The 24085-nt window shown below is 48.7% G+C and overlaps 1 protein-coding gene across 5 annotated transcripts in view; it reads left to right on the forward strand.

Moving 5' to 3' along the window:
* Window positions 1-24085, forward strand: part of CRACDL (CRACD like) — a 122244-nt gene that overhangs the window by 71588 nt on the left and 26571 nt on the right. For all 5 annotated transcript variants that reach the window (XM_036302279.1, XM_036302280.1, XM_036302276.1 and 2 more), the window contains exons 2-5: window positions 4404-4483; window positions 13473-13641; window positions 19961-20096; window positions 20454-20618. In XM_036302279.1, coding sequence (XP_036158172.1) covers window positions 4414-4483; window positions 13473-13641; window positions 19961-20096; window positions 20454-20618 — 540 coding nt within the window. In that variant the 5' untranslated portion in view covers window positions 4404-4413. The remainder of the gene's footprint in view (window positions 1-4403; window positions 4484-13472; window positions 13642-19960; window positions 20097-20453; window positions 20619-24085) is intronic.

Consider the following 24085-nt stretch of genomic DNA (forward strand, 5'->3'; position numbering starts at 1 on the left):
TAGATCGAAAAGGGTCGCACAAAAGATGATTTGCTTTTTTCTAGTCAGGTTATCACTAATCTCCTGGAGGACGTTCTCTGTCTTAAATTGGTTTGTAAAACTAGATCCATTTCTAGAACATAGTCGGTGACTTTACTGCTGGTTTTCGTTCTGTTTGTACCTGTGTTGATCATCTCCAGAAGCCCCCGGAGGTTTGTCACGCGTCTAGTGCTCAGTGCCCTGCTCCAGGCACTGTCCTTGGTGCTGATAAGAGAGCCATGGATGAGACCGGCATATAGCTCGCCCCACCAAGCACAGTCTTAGAAGGGAAGGGTACGTTAGGCAGGCACCTTACAAGGAGTGCTGGCTGGCAGCCTTGGTGAGCATTGTAAGGAAAGGTACAGGGGCTGAGAGAGACTGCCGCAGGGATGTGAACAAGCCTTTCATGCATAATGACATGCTCAGAGGTATGTAATACGGTTACAGATGGGATTTTTTTTGCATTGTGTAGATAAACATAGATTGAAACTGTTAAAATACCATATTAAAATCTATTCTTGTTCCCCACATGAATAAGCTTTTGTAGGATTTTTCAATATGAGCTGCAACTGATGATGGCATTCTGCCATAAGCTTGGAAGCAGCCTGTGGTCGCAGTGAGGGTTCGGGGGGAGGGAGTGGGACACCCCACGGGGCCTTCTTTGGAGGAAAGTCTCTCCTGGTTCCGTGGGCGCCCAGATCCACATGGAGGCGCGCAGGGCACTGCAGGCCCAGCGCCTTTGTGAGTTGATTAGAATCCCTGAAGAGGCACCTCAGGTCCAGATTTGAAGACGAAGTGTTTCTGTATTTGAACTTGAGCTGTCAGAAGAATAGGGGCAGGAGGGTGGGGGGCAACCGCTGGTGGAGGGGGCGGTGGGGCGGCCTGCCTTGAACTTTGAGAAGCAAGGGGTGCTGGGAGAGAGTGGGAGATTTCTGATATGGTTTTCCTTGAATGTTACTTGGGTGGGGAACATGTTTCAGAAAGGGCAGGTTATTGGGCCCCACGGAGAAGGCTCCCCACTGTCACCGCGTGGAGGGTTTCCACCCGGAGTGTCCGAGTGAAGGGCTCAGTCCATCTGCACCCTCCACATCGCAGAGGGCTGCTGTCCCCAGCTGACCCCGCGCTGGGGGCCTAGAATGTTTTCATTCCTCACTTGGCAGCAGTCTCACCCACTGCCATCAGACTGCGGGGCCTGGGGAAGCTCAGGGCCCATCTTCCAATCCAGGTGTCTTCATCTTTGACCGATCACAGTGACTCTAAGGGAGCCGTTTGTATAGGACACCGTGTCTTCATGAGGCAGATGGACATTTGCTGCCAGGCGTGCCGGTGCGTGCTCCTGTCTGCATTGGTGCTGACATGTGAGCGCGTGGCGAGGAACAAGCTGTGGAAACCACCCACGGTTCTCAGCGAGTGTGTGTCTGTGCTGTGTTCTCCGCCCCAGGCAGTTCCAGGGTTATTGTCCCTGTTTCGTAGATGAGGAAACTGAGGCTCGGCAAGGGTAAGTGGGGGGCTGAGGACTCAGTCCCAGGGCAGCCTGACTTCCGCGTCTTGGTCCCTTTCCTCTGCACTTTTGCTCGTGTAAAGGTGTTTGGAACATGAAACATGAGCAGGTTTTCAAACCTCCCACACGAGGTGAGCCAGTCTGTCATCCCTTTGTCTGTGGAGTGGCTTCTGCCTCCGTGTGTGAATCCTTAGCAGCCTGGGCCTCTGGCCATGCTCTCTGCATCCGGGCCCAGCGGGACGTGCATACAGCAAGTGGAGAGCGGGGCGCCTCCTCCCCTCCCCCCACTCCCCTGCCCTCTGACGCCTGCGGCTTTGTCATCCATCCCAGGAAGAGCAAGGGCGAGCTTCTGGTTTTCCTGCCCATTAAGTGGGTGGAGCGCCCTTCAACCCACCCACAGGGCTAGTGCACACACACTCACATACACCTCTGCGTTCTCAGCACTTCCCAGCAAGGAGCATTTGATTAAAATGGCCAGAGGTGACCGGACATTTTGAAGGTAATGCCATAGTGACTCAGGAGTGTTAGGTGACATATAAAGGCAGCTGCAAACCCCTTCCCTCAGACCCAGGCACCCTGTTAGACTGATCTTCTGGGAATGTCAGCCTTAGGCCCCTGGCCTCCCCCTGGGGACATCTCAGGACTGTCCCTTCACTGGGTCAGCGCCTGCGAGAGGCTGCTGACATCGGTCTCACCCATCACTGTATCCCAGGCCTTGAAGGTGCTTGCCCATGCTGGGTGTGGACATAGGTTGGCACAGGTGCTATGTTGAGTGCATGTCCTCATGTTGGACATAGGTTGGTGCCGGTACTATATGTGTCTTGTTTCTTTGTGTCTTGTTTCATTTCTTTCAGCAACACTTTGTAGTTTTCCGTGTGCAAGTCTTTCCTTGGTTAAGTTTATTCCTAAGTATCTTATTCTTTTTTTGATGCCATTATACATGGAACTGTTTTCTTAAGTATCTTTTCAGATGGCTCACTGTTAGTATATAGAAGCACAACTGATTTTTGTGTGTTCGTTTTGAATCCTGCACCTTCGCTGCATTCATTCATTCTAACAGTTTTTGTGAGGGGGAATCTTTAGGATTTTCTACGTATAAGATCATGTCATCTGTGGACAGAGATAATGTTGCTTCTTTTCTTTAACATGGATGTCCTCTGCTCCTTTTTCCTGACTCACTGATCTGACTAGGACTTCCAGCACTACTAGTCTGCTGAGTAACAGTGGTGAGAGTGAGCACGCGTGTCCTGTTGCTGACCTTAGGGGAAAGCTTTCCGTTTTCTCTGTTTAGTATGAGGAAAGCTGTGGGCTTTCAGTCTATGGCCTTTGTTATGTTGAGGCAGTTTCCTCCTATTCCTATTGTTTTTAGTGTTTTTATCATGAATGTTGTCCAGTGGTTTTCTGCATCAGTGGCGGTGATCGTGTGGGTTTTTCCCCTTTCGCTCTGTTGGGCAGACATTTTTATGGAGCTAAATTGTATGAAAATAGAGAAGTGAAGCTGATGAAGCTTTGTTCATCTTTTGAAGGAATTGGCTGGTGGGGAGAGGGACATTTTGACATTAATATTAAAGGAGACCAAAACATGACACCCGACCCTGCCACAGACCGTGACTCCATTCCCCTGTCAAATAGTGTCCCATTATGTGCTGTGCATAAGGGGCAAGTGTTAATTGGTTAATCAAACATCTGAGCCCCCCTTTTAAGTGAGGGTCCATAGTAACTGCCAATAAGGAATAGCTTTCCGAATAAATGGTGCGTTAGTGAGTGGGGTAGAGTGCGCCATTCACAAGTCAGCTGTGGGAGGCAGGCGTACAGTTAGGTCCGTGTTCCGCAGCAGGGAGAGCGGCCAGCAATCATTTATGTGATTGCCATGAAGAGTCAGAGGCATTTTATTCAGGAAGAAGTCAAGTGCATGTGGATGACATGATAATATCTGGGATGGTTTGCTTTGAAATAACCTAGTGGGAGTTGGAGGGGGGAGAAGGTGTAAAGTTGAAACTACAGCGACCATATGTTAAGTTCATTATATATTCTTTGCAATTTTGTATTGGTTTGAAATTTGTCATAATGAAAAGTTCAAAAAAGAAACTCAGTTAAAGCAATGATGATATGGCTTTATATCAAAATCTTATGTAGCCATTAGAGTACACTTAGGAAGAATTAGCAAGAAAATCAGGAAGTCAGTTTTCCTAATGTGGTGTGTGTGTGCATATACATACAAATATTTGCACAGAAAATACTGGGAAGGAAATACATTAAAACATTAACTGTGATTATCCTTGGTTGGTAGGACGATGGGTGGTTTTCGTTCTCTATATCTTCTAAACTTTCTACAGTGAACAAGAGAAAAACATAATTTCTGAAAACGTTTTTTGTTGTTGTTTTTTGAGAGAAAGGAACCAAATCTGCATTCTGTAAACTAGTTAAAGGATATGTTGTTTTATTTCAGTTTACATCCAACCCATTCTGTATTAGCTTCAGATGTACAACAAAGTGTCCAGAAAATCACGTGCTCTACACATGGTCCCCCACTGCCTCAGGCCCCTCTCCCCATACCATCTGTCTTGATATCATTGACTACATTCCCCATGCTGTAATCCACATCTCTGCGGCTGTTCTGCAACTAAATGGGTGAAGCATTTGTTCCTGCTATCTGTTTTCTATGCAGTTGCTCTACCAGCGAATGGTTAAATGCCTGTGTGGCTACTAATCTTGAGCTGTCGATGTGTTTTTGGGCTGTACTGTCCCATAATATGCCATGGAATCTGCCTTTGCTGGTGTGGGCAGGCGAGGTCATAGACAGAAAGCAGTCACCACCACCATTTTTCTCACTGTTAACTTCTGTTAAACTGTTCCTTTAATGTGAATTTCCATCTGGTTTTAGGGAGCTGGACATGATTTCCACAAGGGTGATGGACTTCAAGCTTCGGGAGGCTGCCGAAGGCCTGGGGGAGGACAGCACAGGTAAGGCCTCGCTTCCCCTGCTCTGGGGAGAGTCCTCACTGGGTTGTGGGGCAGGGGGAGGGGCTGACGGAACCAGGCCATTGGGGTTCTCTGCATGGAGAGTCGGGGTTCAGTTCACAGCATGCTCAGATACCCCCTGGGTCCTTCATACCGAGTCCAGAGGGCCTGCAATGCCGGGGGTCCTCCTTTGCTTCTGTCAGACGTGGAGGGCGGGTTAGAGTCATTTTCCTCATTCCCGTCCCCATGTTTGATTGACTTGAGAGGTGCAGTGGAATCGTTTATTATCCAAGAACATCTGAAGGTACCAGCAGGAGGTTGGCAACGTGTAAGGTAGCCTGATCATCCAGAAGGATGGAATAACAAAGCCTTTGAGTCCTCTTTTATGGCTACTGTTTTTCAGGAGACCTTATTGTATCCTCTACTGAGCCAAATGCCAGGCCCAGGAAGCACCATCTCACAGCGTGTCCTGAGAGTGGCCCGGTTATTTGATTGGTTTGCCACTACTCATAGATTGCGACGTATGTCTTGATAGAGTTGTAAAACTGACCTTAAAAATCATCGATCTTCCTACACTGTACCTTTTCCATAGATTAGCCATTTGTACTCACCTTATTTTGGAAACAAAGGTCTCCATCTCTCTCTTTAAAGTCAAAATGCTAGTCGTCATTTTTAAATATAGTTCAGGAGAAATAGCTTCAATAATATGAAATTCTAGCTTCTGATTACTAATTCTGTTAAAGACTCTATTTCATATATTTTCAATAGATTTTTCTTATTCTAAATTAGGACTGCTTTTTCTCTGTCACATTTCAATAAATATCATATAGGTAGATTATAGATAGCTTTTTCTTATTATTCCATGTTAGAACTACTTTTTCTTTATCATAATTGAATAGGTAACCCCCCCCCCATACAGATAAGGTGGGGTTTTTTTAATTAACCCTGAGAAGAAATGAGTTGCAAAATTTCATATTATGGGGCACTGAATTAGTACTAATTTTAAACAAGAAAATACTGTTTAAAGAAGTAGTTTAGCCCTAACCGGTTTAGCTCAGTGGATAGAGCCTCGGCCTGAAGACTGAAAGGTCCCAGGTTCGATTCCGGTCAAGGGCATGTACCTTGGTTGCGGGTACATACCCAGTAGGGGGTGTGCAGGAAGCAGCTGATCGATGTTTCTCTCTCATCGATGTTTCTAACTCTCTATCCCTCTCCCTTCCTCTCTGTGAAAAATCAATAAAATATATTTTTTTTTAAAAAAAAGAAGTAGTTCATTCACCTGAAACTACATCCATAACTACTAATTTGGGGTATTTACCGAGGTCACCATGAAGAATTTATTTTGAAAAAGAAAGAGAGAAACTAAGTTTTTCCCCCCAAATAATAGTGAAGTGAGTTATTCAACCTCTTCCCATTTAAAATGTAAAATTCTAGGTAAGAGCATTCTTTCAAACTCTTTTTAAAAGCACACATAAGAAGTGATGAGCCCAGAATTAGAGAAAAATGGAAGCCTGAGCATAGAAGCCACCTTTGCCCTCAGATTATTTACCAATCTTGGAAATTTCGAGTTTCATTTTTGTCTTCATGAAGTAGTAGGAGAGGGAGAGGGTCATATGTCAAGTACAGACCTGTACAAGGTGGGCCGTCTACTAAAAGACCTTCCGTAAAACCAGCTGGGGGCCTGAGGAGCCACAAAATTTGAATAAGTGTGAACCAGAGGTCGGTCATAGTTGTGTGGATTTATAGCGTGCGTTTGCATCACTTGGGTAATTCAGAGACTCTCAAGCCTTGAGCTTGGCTCAGAGTGTTTCTAGACTGAAGGTGGCCTGAGGTACCTTGCAGAAGGAAGCAGTCTTCTCTGAAGGAAGGTGCCTTCTATCTAGACTCCAAGTTACTACGTTAGTAATTAGTACTGTCAGTTCTATGACACACTTGTCAGTGATAACCAGGCAGATTGGGCAACAAGCACCATGTATGAGAACCAACCTGTTATGGGTTGAATTGTGTGCCTCCAAAATTCATATACTGTAGTCCTGACCCCCAGGACCTCAGAATGTGACCCTGTTTGGAAACTGGGTCTTTGCAGAGGTAGTTGGTTTAGATGAGATCATACTGCAGTAGGTGGGCCCCCGATCTACGGTGACCGGTGTCCTTATAGAAAGGGGAAATTGAGATGTAGGCACACACTCAGAGAACGCCAGGTAAAGATGAAGTCAGAGATTAGGGTGACGGCAGCTACATGGCAAAGAACGCCAGATTGACAGCAAACACCCACAGTTAGGGGAGAGACACGGAATAGAGTTCTCCATCATAACCCTTTGAAGGAACTAGCCATGCCAACGACACCTTGATCTCAGACATGTAGCCTCCAGAACTGAGACCATAGCAATTCTGCTGTTTAGGCCCCCAGTCTGTGGTAGTTCATCGCGGCAATCCTAGCGAACTGATACACAGCAGAGAAACAGACACAGATGGCACTGAGTGTCAGAATTATCAAATACGTGCTATAAAACAATCACCACACTGTGGTTGAAGATAACAAATAAAAGTTTGAAAATATATGGAAGTAACAGGGAACCATAAGAAGTCTCATAGCACCCAGCCAGTGCCCTAAGGCACGAGAAAGAAATAAAGGGGATCCAGGTGGAAAGAAGAAATAAAACTCTGACTATAGAAAATTTCAAAAAGTACCTAGAACTCTTAAGCAAGGTTAGCAAGTTGGCACTAAATACGTGGTCAGTATTTTAAAAACTGTAATTTTATACACTAACAATGAAGAATTAAAAATTGACGTGTAAAAAAGGTGCCATTTACAGTAGTACCAATCAAACAAATACTTAGGTATATATCTACAAAGTATATGTAGGGTCTGTAGACTGAAAAATATAAAATATTATTTGAAGAAAGCAACAAAGACCCACATACGTGGAGAGATGCACTATGTGTTATGGACTGAATGTTTGTGTCCCTCCAAAATTCATAGGTTAAAATCCTAGCGGCCCGATGCGGTGCTGTTTGGAGGTGGGGGCTTCGGGAGGTGATTAAGTCTGGGGGGTAGAGCCTCGTGGATGGGATCACTGCCCTTCCGGGGTGAGGCCGGAGGGCCTCTCGTGCCTTCCTGCCATGTGAGGACACGACGGGAAGTGGACAGCCTGCCGCCCAGCAGAGCGCCCTCAGCAGCACCCTCCACGCTGGCGGACTTGTTTTTATTAACATATCGGCCATTACAGTGAGCGCAAGGAGACTGATTACACTAATTGCTCCACTTAGAAGTTAAAGATCATCAGATGGAATTTCTAAAACGAAATCTCTTAAACAAAAGGACAGAAGAACATGTACGTTGCAAATACTGGGCAAAAGGAAGCTGGTGTGGCTCTATTAATATTAATGGCAGTCAAAATAAAATTTAAGGCAAAAAGCATTACTAGCATTAAAGAGGGCATTTCACAAAAGGTTTCATTTCAGACCAAGAAAATAATTTTATTGTTCTATGCTCCAACATAATGTCAAAGTTTATAGAGTAAAAATTGACAATTAAATAAAGTAGATGTAATCTACAATCAGAGTGGGTTATTTTTCGTATAATTGTATCAGTAATTTGTAGAACAAATGTATTTAAAAATTAAAGATATAAAGTATTTAGACAACACAAATAAAAAGGCCTTATCCTACTTAACACATATAAAACATTGAAAACAATACATTATTTTTCCAGCACACCAGGAACATTTACAAACTTAAGCAAGTCTCAACAAAACTGAACAGATTCAGACTATACAGAGTATATTCTCTGACCACAATACAGTTAAACTAGAAACCAGTAACAGAAAGATAAGAAAATTCTGAAGTGCTTAGAAATTGCCTAAAATTAATAAATTGCCTAAAAATTAACAAGCTAAATATTCATCTCATGAAATTTAAAAAGTTAGCAAAGTAAACCCAAAGAAAGTAGAAAGAAGTAAAGAGTAAAGAAAGGAATAGAAATGAATGCAAATAAAATCAACAAACCTCTGATGCAGCTGATCAAGGAAAAAGAGGAGGCACAGATAATTAACATCAGGGCTGAGAAAGAGAACTTTATTACAGACAGTGCGGATGCTAAAACAGTAAGAGGACATTATTCATAACTACATGCCAATAACTTTGAAAATTTGGAAAAAGGCAAATTCCTAGCAAACATGTAAATTCATAAAACAGATTCAAGATGTAAAAACATGAATAGTGCCGGTCACCATTAAAGAACTTAAATTAAAAAGTCTAGCAGGTGAATAAGTGTAGCACAGACAGGGCCCTCGTGGATGGCTGCCGAACCATGCCAGGCAAACGCAAGTGCTCAGCCGCGCATCTGGGTCTGTGCGGCCCCTCGCCCCCACCCACTAACCAGCAGCGGCATCTTATTCTTGTTTGTTTTAATTTGTTGTTCTTGTTGAAAGTATTACAGATGTCCCCTTCCCCCCACATTGAGCCCCACCACCCCACACCTGCCCTCCCCCCCCCCCGGCCTACCACTGCACTATTTTATATTTATTTTATTTTTTTCTTTATTAAGGTATTACATATGTGTCCTTATCCCCCTATTGCTCCCCCCACCCCCCACTCATGTCCTCACCCCCCTGGTGTCTGTGTCCATTGGTTAGGCCTATATGCATATATACAAGTCCTTTGGTTAATCTCTCCCCTTTACCCCCGCCCTCCCCTACCTTCCCTCTGAGGTTTGACATCTGATCGAGGCTTCTTTATCTCTGGATCTGTTTTTGTTCATCAGTTTATGTTGTTCATTATATTCCACAAATGAGTGAGATCATGTGATATTTATCTTTCTCTGACTGACTTATTTCGCTTAGCATAATGCTCTCCAGGTCCATCCATGCTGTCGCAAATGGTAAGAGTTCCTTCTTTTTTACCACAGTGTAGTATTCCATTGTGTAGATGTACCAGTTTTCTAACCCATTCATCTGCTGATGGGCACTTAGGCTGTTTCCAAATTTTAGCTATTGTAAATTGTGCTGCTATGAACATAGGGGTACATATATCTTTTCTGATTGGTGTTTCTATTTTCTTGTTATATATTCCTAGAAGTGGGATCACTGGGTCAAATGGAAGTTCCTTTTTTAATTTTTTTTTTATTTTAGTAAATCTTTATTGTTCAGAGTATTACATTTGTTCCTCTTTTTCCCCCCAAAGCTCCCCTCCACCCAGTTCCCACCCCACCCTCTGCCCTTACCCCCCCCCCACTGTCCTCATCCCTAGGTGCACAATTTTTGTCCAGTCTCTTCCCGCATCTCCCACACCCCTTTCCCCAGCAAGAATAGTCAGTCCATTCCCTTTCTATGTCCCTGATTCTATTATAATCACCAGTTCATTCTGTTCATCAGATTATTTATTCACTTGATTCTTAGATTCACTTGTTGATAGATGCATATTTGTTGTTCATAATTAGTATCTTTACCTTTTTCTTCTTCTTCCTCTTCTTAAAGGATACCTTTCAGCATTTCATATAATACTGGTTTGGTGGTGATGAACTCCTTTAGCTTTTCCTTATCTGTGAAGCTCTTTATCTGACCTTCAGTTCTGAATGATAGCTTTGCTGGATAAAGTAATCTTGGTTGTAGGTTCTTGGCATTCATCACTTTGAATATTTCTTGCCACTCCCTTCTGGCCTGCATGGTTTCTGTTGAGAAATCAGCTGACAGTCATATGGATATTCCCTTGTAGGTAACTGACTGTCTTTCTCTTGCTGCTTTTAAGATTCTCTCTTTGTCTTTTGCTCTTGGCATTTTAATGATGATGTGTCTTGGTGTGGTCCTCTTTGGATTCCTTTTTTTGGGGGTTCTCTGTGCTTCCTGGACTTGTAAGTCTATTTCTTTCACCAGGTAGGGGAAGTTTTCTGTCAGTATTTCTTCAAATAGGTTTTCAATATCTTGTTCTCTCTCTTCTTTTGGCACCCCTATAATTCTGATGTTGGTACGCTTGAAGCTGTCCCAGAGGCTCCTTACACTATCTTCGTATTTTCGGATTCTTTTTTCATTTTGCTTTTCTGGTTGGGTGTTTTTTGCTTCTTCGCATTTCAAATCTTTGCCTTGATTCTTGCGCTCCTCTGGTCTGCTGTTGGGAGTCTGTATAATATTCGTTATTTCAGTCTGTGTATGCTTAATTTCTAGTTGGTTCTTTATCATAACATCGAGGGTCTCATTAGATTTCTTGAGGATCTCAGTAACTTTATCGGCGGCTTCTAGACAGTTCTTGAGAGACCTTAAAAGTATGGTTCTGAACTCAATATCCTCCATTGACAGTTTTGTCCTGTTTCTTTGTCTCCGCATTTTTTATGCTTTCTTGGTGCACCCCCTAGTGGTCTCTGTGCGCAGTCTTGTTGTAGTTAAGCCTTGATTGTTGTAGTTAATACTAGGGGGATTTGACCTCCAGGCCAACTGGCTGTGAGAATCAGCTGTGTCTGCAGTGGGAGAACTTCTGTCCTCTAGGGAGGTGCTAATCTAGCCTTTGCCTGAGGCTATCCAGTAAATGGTTCTGTGCAGGGCTTGGGCGGGGCGGGTCGCTCGGGATCAAACAGGGCGGGCGGAGGGAGCAGTTATGGCTGCTCTCAGTCCCGTCCCCAGAGGCTCTGCCTCTCAGAGTCCCAGCAACTGCTGCAAACCTCGGAGAGAAAGCTGCCCTCGCATTCCGACCGAAGCCAGACAGTCCCGCTTCTCCAGTTTGAGTCTGGGTCCCTAGAGACTCACCCAGAACTGGAGCTCAGAATCTGAGACTCCCTCCCGATTGAAAACGACAACCGTGCCCTCAGCTACCAGCCCGCTCCGCACATACCTCCGCACCTTTGTATTTTCCACACTGCGCCTCCTCTGAGTCTTGTATGCTGTTCTCTTTCCTTCTAGTTGAAGAATTTCCCCTCAGCCAGCTTTCCTGTGGTTCTGGGTGATGTCCGTTCCGTCTTTTAGTTGTATTTGTGAAGTGGTTGTTCGAGGCAGCTAACTCCGATGTTTACCTATGCCGCCATCTTAGTTTTCCTCAGCCTTTTTTAATTTTTTGAGGAAATTCCATACTGTTCTCCACAGTGGCTGCACTGGTCTGCAGCAGTGCACAAGGGTTCCTTTTTCTCCACATCCTTGCCAGCACTTGTCGTTTGTTGCTTTGTTGATGATAGCCATTCTGACAGGTGTGAGATGGTACCTCATTGTCATTTTGATTTGCATCTCTTGGATGATTAGTGACTTTGAGCATGTTTTCATATGTCTCTTGGCCTTCCTTATGTCTTCTTTCAAAAAGTATCTATTTAGGTCTGTTGTCCATTTTTTTATTGGATTGTTTATCTTCCTTTTGTTAAGTTGTATGAGTTATATGTAGATGTTGGAGATTAAACCCTTATTGGTGATAACATTGGCAAATATGTTCTCCCATGCAGTGGGCTTTCTTGTTGTTTTGTTGATGGTTTCTTTCGCTGTGCAGAAGCTTTTTATTTTGATGTAGTCCCATTTGTTCATTTTCTCCTTAGCTTCCATTGTCCTAGGAGTTGTATCGATGAAGATATTGCCTCGGCATCTGTCTGAGATTTTGCTGCCCATGGATTCCTCTAATATTAAACATAAGACAGGAAACCACCACACTATTTTAAACACATAATTCCTATGCTGCCAGTTACTTTTAGAGTTAAACGTTCCTCACTGCACTTTATAATGTATTTTGCTATGTGTACTTAGGAACTAGACAATGACTAAACTGTTTTTCTCTTTGACCTTCACTACTGTCGACTCAAAACAGTTTAGTCCGTTTTTATGTCATTTGAGAACACTGTAAACATCCCAGAACGGCAGCGGCGTCTTTGACTGTGAAGGACCGCGAGGCCACATGTTTGCTCAGACCTGCAGGGATGTGTACCTATTTGTTAACTAGGCAAAGGCCAGATGGTGACCTGGTAAATGCAGAAAACTGTTAAAAGCCTTTCCAAATAATAGACTCTCTTTGAGAGCCACCAATTAGCAACATAATTGTTTTGTGATTATAAAGGTAAGGAAACTTTCATTCGATGGTAAGACGTGGCTGAACAACTGAATCCCCTCTGGGCAGCGATTAGCTCCACCTAAGGTACTGCAGGAGCTCCTACCAGACTAATCCTTAATAATTCACATTAGGGCAATATCGGGCACGCGTCCTAAGGGAGCGTTAACATAAAAGATAACAATTCCACTTGTTTGTTAAGGAACTCAGCTTACAGAATTACTTACGTATAAACTCAGGAATCACTGGAGTAGATTTTGGGGAGATATCAGACGGCATCCTGCTTATCCGCAGTGTTGCATCCTCCCATTGCTAGTCCTCCTACAGATTCGGGAGGAAAGCAAGGCGCTCTGCTTAGCTACTAATGCGCCATCACAGGCCCGGGTGTGATGGGATCTGTGGGCGAGAAGGCAGGAGACATCGCGGTTGCAAGGCTGTGAACTCTGTCACCCTGGGAGCGTGGCGGTCGGGCTCTGCGCGGCCACCAGCACATGTTGATTTTTCCCATGGGAAGCTGTTAGGTCATCCCGGCTTTGGGACTCCCGCCAGCACCTCTTGCCCACGAGGCTGGCCCTCCTCTGACTGGCATGGTGCTCATGTCCACACTAACTGAAGCACTTAGGATTATTTTGGGGGGAAAAATTGGGGTTCTGACATGGTCTTTTCCTCATCAGGACTTTTTGCTTTTGACCCTGTATATGACAGAGTTTAAAACTTGGTTTCAGGTGAGAGGAAAGTTGCTCATGCTTCGATGACGCTCCAGCGCTTAGCTCTTTTGTTAAATGCCCCAAAATAGGCAGAAACCAAGATCTGTTTCCAGGTGTCCAGAAACAGGGTGCCAGGTGCCTCACGTCCTGCTGTGTGGTGAACGGGCTATTGAGGAGCGAAGAATTGGGTGCATGGACAGCAGTCTTGCTTTCTCCCCTTTCCTGCATGTCTCACACAGGCTCGGTAAGCACTCACGGGCATTCCTCCCGCACAGGAAAGAAAAAATCCAAGTTCAAAACGTTTAAGAAGCTCTTCGGGAAGAAGAAGAGAAAGGAATCGCCTTCCTCCGCAGGAGGCAGTGCCTGGAAGCAGAGTCAGGCGAAGAGTGAGGTCATTGCCATCGAGGCGGGGCCAGTGGGCTACGACTCGGAGGATGAGCTCGAGTAAGTTGCTTTTCAAGGCACTCAGGAGCCTGAATGCGCTGTGCTGCTGGGTTTCTGAGCCTGCGTTCTTCCTAGGTAGTTCCACAGCAGGTTCTCCCACAGAAGTTGTGCTTTCTGTCTTTTCATACACGGAGAAAGTTGGGGGAAATCCTTAGGTACCTGCTGTGTGCCAGGTGCTGCATATATTAAAATTCTGCGATAACTGTGGGACAGGAGGGGAGATGTACCATTTTATCAATGAGCAAACCACGCTTTAGCAAAATGTTGGAAAACTTGCCCAATACGCTACAGCTGAACGTGGCAAGATTGGGATATGAGCCGATTTAATTTGACCTAAAATTCTTTTGAGGACCTGGATGCTATACCAGGAAGTACATCTCTTTAAGCTTGAACTTTGAGAAATCTAATAGGAAAGTTTTGAGAGAGCAAAACAGAGACAAGAGAGAAGCAGGTCGGGGGCGGGGGAGGGGAGGATGCTTTTTGCTGTTTCATCTTAGAAAAATCATCCAAAAATATTGTGAGGCAGAACAGACTCAATAGGGAGGACAATTTGGGGAAGTCTACTTATTTTCATAACTTGCATTTCACCAAAATATAGTTGTAATATGTATGCTCGGTTATTTCAGCAGCTAAATCTATGAGGAAAAGGGGGGGAAGCACACAGATTTGTTGCCACGCCAACTTCTATGTTTTCTTTTCAACACCATTGGCCCTTACCTTGAAGGTAAAACTCTTCAGAGGCATATGACCCTCGGGGTCAGAGAACAGACCACCTGAGATGGGGTCGCTGTCAGCACCCAAGGATGTGTCCTGCCCTCCCTCCTTCTCACCAGTCTCCTCGCCAGGGTTTAACAGAGTGGAAATTACACTGACCGCTTGGTGGCACCAAATGACTGAAGAGGAAAGGCTCCCGGCTTTTCCGGTTGGCTTTTTTGTTTGTTTCTTCCGGGCTGGCAGTGAGCATGCTTGCCACACCCCGGCTTGTGGAGCGCGGAGAGGATGGACTGAGTGAGGAGCTGCGGGTGGTGTGCTCCAAACTCGGGGGGAAGACATCATCATGTAACATTGCTAAGTATCACACGTCTTCTCTGGGCCAGCTGCAGGGAAACGACAACACTCACCCCACACAGCCCTCTTGACTGGAACACAGTCCTGGCGTTGGGAAGACAGGCCTGGGAGTACCCCCCTCTTCCCCCCCCCCCCCCCCCCCGCCCGCCATGGAACAGCACCATAGCAGGAGGGGCGAGCTGGGGTGAAATAACCTGTCCACTTGTCCATCTCCTCTGTCACCGGAGCCCATGGGAAGGTGGGGACTGTGCCCTTTTCACCTTTATATGCCCAGCATCTAGCAGGGCCCTCATTTACTGGTAATATTTGCTAGATTGATGCAAGGAAAGGAAGCCCGAGGGTGGACTATGATGAGGCTCTGGAAGTGCAAATAATGTTTTCAGAGAGCCGCATGGAGGACAGGCAAGATCTTAAAGGCAGTTAGCCAGTGCAAGAGTCGGCGTGTCTCCTGGACCTGAGCAACTTCTCACCGTCACCTTGGCCAGAGGAGTTCCACCTGCCAAGACACATTGATGCTGGCAAACTCTGTGGGACCCTGTGGGTTTGAGAAGTTGACACCCATTTATTGTGTGGTTTTGCCTCTTAAGTCTCTTCATCTGTAGCAACCCTCAACCCCCTTGGTTTCAGGTCACTGACCTGCTGGAAGAGCAGGGCCAATGGCTCTGCAGAACATCCCATGTTCTGGCTTTGCTTTCTCTTGGCATGACCGGACTCATTCCTGTAGTCTCTGAAGCTCTTGGGAAGTGTTAGGTAGAGCTAGATATGAATGAGATTGAGGTGGAACTGGGTACTTGCTGTCACTTCACAGGCACATGCTTTCTGGTTGTCCCACTTCCAGTGTCTAAGACTGAGCAGTGGGTGCAGCGGGTTCTCGGTGTGATTCCTCCACTCATCTTCACCGAATGGTCTTAGCACCCACTGAGGGTCATGGCCTAGACCAGTGGTCGGCAAACTGCGGCTCACGAGCCACATGCGGCTCTTTGGCCCCTTGAGTGTGGCTCTTCCTAAGCCTTAGGAGAACCCTAATTAAGTTAATAACAATGTACTACCTATATAGTTTAAGTTTAAAAAATTTGGCTCTCAAAAGAAATTTCAATCATTGTACTGTTGATATTTGGCTCTGTTGACTAATGAGTTTGCCGACCACTGGCCTGGACTCATCATTTCATTGCAAAATGGTGGTTTTTCTAATTGTGCCATTTATTCTGCATGAGCCAGCTGGAATCTATATATATAAAAGGCTGATATGCCAAGTGTCGCTATGATGCGCACTGACCACCAGGGGGCAGACACTCAACACAGGAGCTGCCGAGCTGCAGTAACTTGGCAGCGGCGGTTCTGGGTGACGCACCCGAACCCAGAGAGGAGGGAGCCCGATTCATCGCGTGGGCCCCGTGATTCCACCTTCGGCCGTGGGCTGTGTTGTTGCTGGGGCACTGTTGGCCGAACCTGGTTCACTGCACACTGTGATCGATTCCACACCCTGTAGGACAGCAGCTTTGCAGAGTGAGTGCCCTCTCACACTCCGGGACCCCTCAGGGGATGTCAGAGAGCCAGTTTTGGCCCAGTCCCCACAGGCCAGGCTGAGGGACCCCACCTGCCAGTGGAACCCCACTCATTCTGCAGACGCCAGGAAGGGACTGCAGGTGATTGGCTCCAGAGTATGTCCGGCCTATCTTGCCCAGTCCCGCCCCACCGGCCACTTTCTAATTAATTTCCTTTCAATGTGCATAAATCCGTGCGCTGGGTCACTAGTTCTTCTATGAAGAAGACCTTTTTCTTTACTTCATCAGCTCCTTGGTGGCTCTCAAATACAGTTTGTAAAGGAAGGGCAGGGTAATGCTTAGATAATGATCCTTTTATTGATCCACCTTCAGAGGGATGACCTGGTACCCTGTCACCTTCCAGTAATGACCAATGAATTTTGTTTTTTCTTGAATATTATTATTAACTAGAGGCCTGATGCATGAAATTCATGCACTGAAGCGGGGGAAGTCCCTCAGCCTGGCCTGCGCCCTCTCACATTCTGGGAGCCCTCAGGGGATGTCCAACAGATGGACACCCTTAGTGCTGCCATGGAGGCGGGAGAGGCTCCCACGAGTGCCGCTGCGCTCGCCAGCCATGAGCCCGGCTCAGGGCTTCTGGCTGGGCGGCGCTCCCCCTGTGGGAGCACACTGACCACCAGGGGGCAGCTCCTGTGTTGAATGTCTACCCCCAGGTGGTCAGTGTGCATCATAGCGACTGGTTGTTCTGCCATTCGGTCGATTTGCATATTAGCCTTTTATTATATAGGATCACTTGTATTTCACCAAAGTATAGTTGCAATATATGTGCTCAGTTATTCCAGCAGTTATATAAGTGAGTAAAAAGGATAAAAAACCCACAGATTTGTTGCCATGCCAACTTTTATGTTTTCTTTTAAACAACATTAGCCCTTAACTTGAGGATAAAACACTTCAGAGGCATATGACCCTTGGGGGTCATTATTATTAAGGCATGGCTTTTACATATTTGATTTGCTTTAGCCCATGACAACCTTTATTCATCTTTATGTCCCATGGTAGTGTCTTCCAATGAACTCCTGGGTTATTTTTTTATGTTTTTATTTATTTTTTTTAGAAAGAGAGGCAAGGAGAGAGAGAAACATTGATTGGTTGCCTCCTGTATGCACCTCAACCAGGGATCAAACCCACAACATGGATATGTGCCCTGACCGGACACGGAACTGGCAACCTTTCAGCACACAGGATAGTGGTCAGCCAACTGAGCCACGCCGGCCAGGGAAGCTCCTGGGTGCTTTTACCACGAGCCCATTTGTTTTGAAAGCTTCTTTGCTTTCTTGCACAGCAAGAAATCTCAGGGTAATTCACACATTTCCTGCCCTAGACCTGTAATCAGCCATTTCTTCACAGGGCTCTAGTTCCTCTCGGTGTGGATGGCTTTAGGAGACCACAGGCTGGTTGCCAGGGGTGATGATTGCTAGGTAGTCAGCTGTCCTTGCTTTTAGACCTTTCTAGCACATATACCTAGGAAAGATGCTTTATTTTTTTAAGAGAAAAAAATAAATTATTAATATACTGATATTTCCAGTTTAAATTTAATAGGATAAATATTTTACTTTTTGGATTTTTTATTTGAGTTTATTTTTCTCTTATACTGGATATCTTGGTTCATAATGATATTAACAAAATTATTTCTTTCCTTCATCATGCAATGTACTTATAATAACTTTATTACTCTCCTTTCAGAACAAAGGTTGTTATATACTGTAGATTGTTCTGTACTGTGTTTTTAAATCAGTGTTGTTACTAGTAAGACTACCAAGTGCAATTTGATATCTTTGTGGGTTTTGTTCTTAGAATTTGTCCTATTACAGATGTAGAGTCAAAAGTCACTTGGAAGTAGAGTTAAAGTCACTCAAAATCACTTTTCTCTGTGTGGATATGCCAATAACCTGATATAAAATTTTGCTTGTTTCAGGTTGTTGTCTAGTTTTAGAGATTGTTTTATTTCCTTCTTTGTTTGATTTTGTCTTTTAAGTATGTAAAACATTTACATAGTTTCAAAGGCAAAATTGTACCTATAGGTACCTTGGCACTCTGTCTCCCACCTTGTTCCTTCCCCCAACGAAAATCATTTTTATTAATTTGTTACTTAACCTTTTGTGGGGTTTTTGTTGTTTTGTTTTGTTTTGGGGGGGTTAATCCCAAAAATAATATCAATGTGAGAGAAACATCGATTGGTTGCCTCCTGGGCCCCGGGAGAGGGAGGAGCCTTCGTGGTACGTGTCCTTGACCAAAGCCGGGACCCTTCAGCCTGCAGGCCAATGCTCTATCCACTGAGCCAAACCAGCTAGGGCTTTATCCTTTTGCTTTTAAAAATATAAGCAAACATGCACACAGGTTCACATATGTCCATATACATCCAGGCCCCTTTCCCACACTGAGCTAACACCGTAAATGCTGTTCTGCTCTGTGTTTTATCTCCCTTAGTGTAGACTGGTGCTGCCCGTGTGCAGTTTAAAGAGATCCTCCTCACCCGCTGCTCAGCTGCAGGTCTGCCGTGTGTCCTGGTTACCTCCTGAGGGACACTTGGGTTGCTTCCGGGCTTCCGCTTCCATAAATGCTGCTGTAGTGAATGGCCTTGTGTTTCCGCCAGTGTATCTTTGTGGACGTGGTGCAGCGATCATGGTTACAAAGGTGTGGCCCAGCTGCCCACTGGAGGAGGGAAGGTTGGTGTGCCTGTGAACTCTGTGGCAAGGGCCGCCGTTGGTGGGAGGGCCGCCTGGTGCTTGCACTTGGCCCTTGGCCCTCCCAGAAATGTGAGGACACATCCTTCGGGGAGCCGTGGGTTCCCTCCTTGCGAATTCACTATTGCAGGCTAGAAAGAGGTTAGAGATCATTAACCAACACAGTTTGATCTGCAGGAGAGCAGGGCCACACCTAAGAGTCCCAATGGCCTCACAGAGGACAGGATGCGGGGCGGGTGCTGTGGGGGGCCGTGGTGTACAAGACGGCCAGTGTCTGCCGGGGCCGGCTTTCCTTCCTTCATCATCGGGTCTCAGTCACCTCCTTCCACCTATTGTTCAGCAGCCACTGCTGCTAGGAAAAGCCGACGCTAACTCCCACATCCTCTTAGAACATCTGTGAACGTCCTGTGGGTTCAGTTCCAAATGGGAGCCAGGAGCTAGGGAAGGGGCTGGCGGTGATGACAGGAGGGGCGGCCATCGGCACTCCAGGACCTAGGCGCACAGGTAGCCCTGCACGGATCCTGTCAGGTAGTGGCGAGAGCGTGGCTTTGCAGATGTGCAGTGTCATTTCACAGCCAGCGTGGAGGTGAACTTTAGTCCCAGAGCTGGGCAGGCCCTCCACCTGCTGTGCAAACACAGCCTCCAGCCCACCCAGCGGCAGCACGTGGGCCCGCAGGAGTGACCTCACCCTCCCGACAGCGCTGCCAGCCGCCGAGGCCCCTGTCTCAGACCTCACACCTGGTCAGACCTTGGCTTTCCATTAATAAAAAAAATTTCACACAAATGTCAGATCTGTTAGGAAAATCTCCATCTCTGCAATGTTCCTAGTCGCTGACTGCGGTGTTTGACAGGGTGGGGATAAACTAAAGTCGGGAGCAAATAAAAAACGCACCAGCCGCGGCCGGTTGTGTGCAGGGCCACCGGCCCCTGTGCCCCTGGCTCTTCACCCAAGGACCCCGGTGAGGGGCCGGGCGCAGTCTCACGGAGGCTCTCTCATCCTAGGGAGTCGAGGGGCGCGCTGGGCGGCCGGGCCCTCTCACACGACAGCATTTTCATTCCGGAGTCGGGACAGGACCCCGCGAGGCCCGTGCGGGTGTTTTCCCAAGAAAACGTGTGTGACCGGATTAAGGCTCTGCAGGTAAACCCCTTGGCAGCGTCACCTGGTATGTACGTCAGATACAAATCGAGATGTTTTTAAGTCCCCGCTTGGTTTATTTGATATATTTTAAAGTACAATTGCGTGCACATCGCAACTTTCCCAAGACACGCCCGGTAGTTACAGCTGGATCGTGACTTGTCTGCGTGGTCACGGCTCGTTTTCAAGGTGACAGCAGAGCTGGCGGCAGACAGGCCTGTCTGCCAAGCAGGGAGATGAACCTCCCAGAGCCTCGGCCAGGCGCTGAAACATCTCCCGAATGAATGAATTGGGGCGGGAGGGTTTGTTGATAAAGTCGCTGATGAAAACAAGAGTCAAATGTCCTTTATTCCAATCCAGTTAAAAATACAGTGCAATGTGAAAATGGGGCCGCCACCCCCTCCGGGCGGCCTGCCTGCCAAGCGGGGAGATGACCCCGGCATGAGTTCTGAGGACGACGGGCTGCCCAGGAGTCCCCCAGAGATGTCCCTGCTGCACGACATCGGTCCCGGCACAACCATCAAGGCAAGTACACCCGCCACGGAGGGCAGCCGGGGCTGCAGTGGCCCCTGTGCGAGGCCCGTGGTGGGTGGCCGGGCTCGGTGCAGCGGGAGGTCTCCCGGCGCGGGTCACTGGCGCCCACAGCTGGCATTTGTTTTCACTCTTTGAGCAGAAATGCAGGTCTCCTTAGGCGATAGGGTCTGGGTCGCGTGCTTCATGATGGGAGAGATCTGACACAGTGGACTCTACCTCGTCTTTCCTGTCGAGCAGATGACCAGACGGGGAGGAAGCACCTTTGTCCCGCTCTCTGTTGGCCTGACACTGGGCTGGAAGGAGAAGGGAGTGGTCAGCATAAGTGACCTAGCCCGGGCGGTGGCATCTGAATGGAGGACAGTGAGAACCGGTCAGGCAGGGGTGGGGGCGGGGGCAGGGCGAGGCGTGGTGCTGGTCACAGGGCAGCGGGGAGTTGGCCCAGCAGGAGAGGCGGCATGGCCTCCGCGGGCGGGGGAGCTCGTCCTGGGTGCCGCCCTCCCCTGAGAACCCACGGGGAGGACGGGCCCCGCCTGCTGTGCAAACTGCAGGGCTCCCGGGCCGCCCTTCCACCCAGGCCACGTGCTTGTACGTGAATGCCCTGGCACACAGCTGGCTGAGGACTGGGCAGAGGGGGGCTGTTTGTGTTATGCTGGCACCTGGGTCCATCTGTACAGCCACACTCCCCCCGGAGCACCCTGGGAGCAGCACTGCCGCCTGGGCCAGGGCTTCCCCAGGGAGGGCTCGGGTTTCATCGTGACTCAGAGGCTCAGAGCCCGTGCCCTCTGAACCCCAGGAGCCCTGCAGAGGCTGGGGAAGCAAGCTGCTCAGTGTGTGTGCAGCTGTGGGCGGCCAGAGGGTCACTGACAGGAAGGCTGAGGTGTGGCCGAGTGACTAGCCCGGCACCGGCAGAGCTTCACTCCAGGTGCGCCTGTCCCCGCTGGCTCCACACAGGCCTGGGGACAGTAGGCCACGCCCACGGCTCTCCCACCTGGCGGAGAGGGAGGAGGGGGCAGGGGGATGGCTTGCCCTGTTTCTTGGACTTCAAGCCACTCTCCTGACACCTTAAAACACCTGAGCAGAAATTGACAGGCTTGTGCTGTTTGTGTTTTAATTATCATGTGACGGACATCGCTGCACCCTCAGGTGTGCAGCCTCAGTGTCCCCCAGCCTCAGTGTCCCCCAGCCTCGGTGTCCCCCAGCCTCAGTGTCCCCCGGCCTCAGTGTCCCCCAGCCTCAGCGTCCTCCAGCCTCAGTGTCCCCCAGCCTCAGTGTCCCCCAGCCTCGGCCTCGGTGACCCCCAGCCTCAGTGTCCCCCAGCCTCGGCGGCCCCCAGCCTCGGCAGCCCCCAGCCTCAGCGGGCCCCATCCTCGGCGGCCCCCAGCCTCGGCGGCCCCCAGCCTCGGCGGCCCCCAGCCTCAGTGTCCCCCAGCCTCGGTGTCCCCCAGTCCCCCAGCCTCGGCATCCCCCAGCCTCAGTGTCCCCCAGCCTCGGTGTCCCCCAGTCCCCCAGCCTCGGCGTCCCCCAGCCTCGGCGTCCCCCAGCCTCAGTGTCCCCCAGCCTCGGTGTCCCCCAGTCCTCCAGCCTCGGCGGCCCCCAGCCTCAGTGTCCCCCAGCCTCAGTGTCCCCCAGTCCCCCAGCCTCGGCGTCCCCCAGCCTCGGTGTCCCCCAGCCTCAGGGCCACGTATGACCTTGTGTGTTTGTGGGGCGGTCTCTCGCGAGCCATCGTTGACCCTCTCGCCCCATTCCATCGCAGAGCCGTGTCTGACGCTCACGGCCCGTAGTGCCCTCTGTTTAGTGGGGACACAGTACAGAGACCCCTTGTTTCTAAGTCCGTTCACTCAGGAGCGAGCCCAGCTCCAAACCCACCAGCACCACGAAGTGCAGAGGCCACAGTTGGCTGAGTGGGAGCCACGCGTGCTGGGCAGGCCGACCTCGTCCTTCTCAGCGTCCAGAGCATTCTGGGAAGTTACCAATTCTTGGGTAACATGGACAATCCTCTAGCTTCATAGGAAATAAGACCTGAGCCTTTAAGACTTAAGAAAAGTAATCTTCAGGTTGTGGTTGTGAGGACACAGTGATGGTATTGTGCACCCTGGCAGGGCCCAGGCGCAGGGGCCGGCCGCGAGGGGCCGTGCGCACCGCGACGCGTTATATAACGCGTGGTATTGGCCACAGCGGCGCCTTCCACCCCAAAGCACGTGCTGTGGGCTGTGTCGCTCTCTCCTGCCGTGACCGCCACAGGCCTGCGTGCGGGCGGAGACCCTCGAGGAAGATTCCTGCGAACAGAGGTCTGCAGCAACAGTATGTGATGTCAGTGCCGAGGTGGCATCCTGGCAGAATGAGTTTTCCAGGAAATACCTGGAATTACTTCTTAAATTTTATTAGCATGTGAGCTGGCAACTGATGAAACGTAGCTTGGCGATCTTGAAGGTGAAATTACATCTAACTAGTCATGTGCTAGGCTTCCTGCCACTGAGGAGGGAACACTAGGTGGCAAACTGGCCAGTCTGTCTGCTGCAAAAGACGAGGGAGGGAGGGAGGGGGTAAGGGGGGGGGGGGACACAGCTCTGGTGGCAAAAGGGGGACGTGTGTCCACCGCTGTAGGGCTAGACCCCAGGCGGGTGCTGTCACCTCTAGGAATCTGTCCTCAGGGTTTGGGAGAGAATCAGAGGCGGCCAGGTGGGGCAGCGCCCCCTTTCCTCACCGTGAATGCCCCGGCGGCCGGCCGGCCCACCACCCTGCTCCGCACCCGTGCTGCTCCTGGGTGCACCGCCCTCAGCCTCTCGCCAGTGGCTGAGCCCCTCTGAGGACAAACATTTTAAAGCAGCTGTCACCTATGGTCACCCCTGAACAACCCTCTCAACCTAGGCCATTTCCTCATGGCCCTGTGAGCCACATCCCCCGACACAGGGCCACAGTTAGACTTTTAAATCATCCCCTTGGAGAATCATCCAGAAGCACAGATTTCAGAAGAAAAGTGGGTGCCTGGGAGCACGCAGTGCCAGTGAGCATGCCCAGAGGCTGCCGGCCCACAGGTCCTCCCCCCCTTGGCCCCGCCCCACCTCTGCAGCTGCCCCAGTGACCTCGGCAGGAGATCATGCTTCTCCTGGGCCTGAAGGGATCGGTCTTTCCAGACCCAAGACGTCAGCCCGCAGCGGGGAGCTCAGCTCCCAGCAGGAAGGCCCACGGGGACAGCCAGCACAGCGCATGTGCGGGACGGGGGTCCTTGTTCAGTGTCGGGGAACTGAGGCTCCTGGGCAAGGGCAGCCGAGGGGCCAGGTGGGCGCCCTGGAGGAGAGGAGACAGGCATGCCTGTCCTTTGGGTTTATAGAGGGGTGACCAGAGGTCCTTTGTCTCGAAAGTAATCCTTCTCATTCCTGGACTCACTGCGTTTGCAAAGCTACTCGTCTTTCTGTTCTCTTGAGTCCCAAACGGTCAGCAAAACAAGCCAAGTGTGT

Source organism: Myotis myotis, unplaced genomic scaffold (genome assembly GCF_014108235.1).
Source record: "Myotis myotis isolate mMyoMyo1 unplaced genomic scaffold, mMyoMyo1.p scaffold_m19_p_30, whole genome shotgun sequence".
NCBI lineage: Eukaryota > Metazoa > Chordata > Mammalia > Chiroptera > Vespertilionidae > Myotis > Myotis myotis.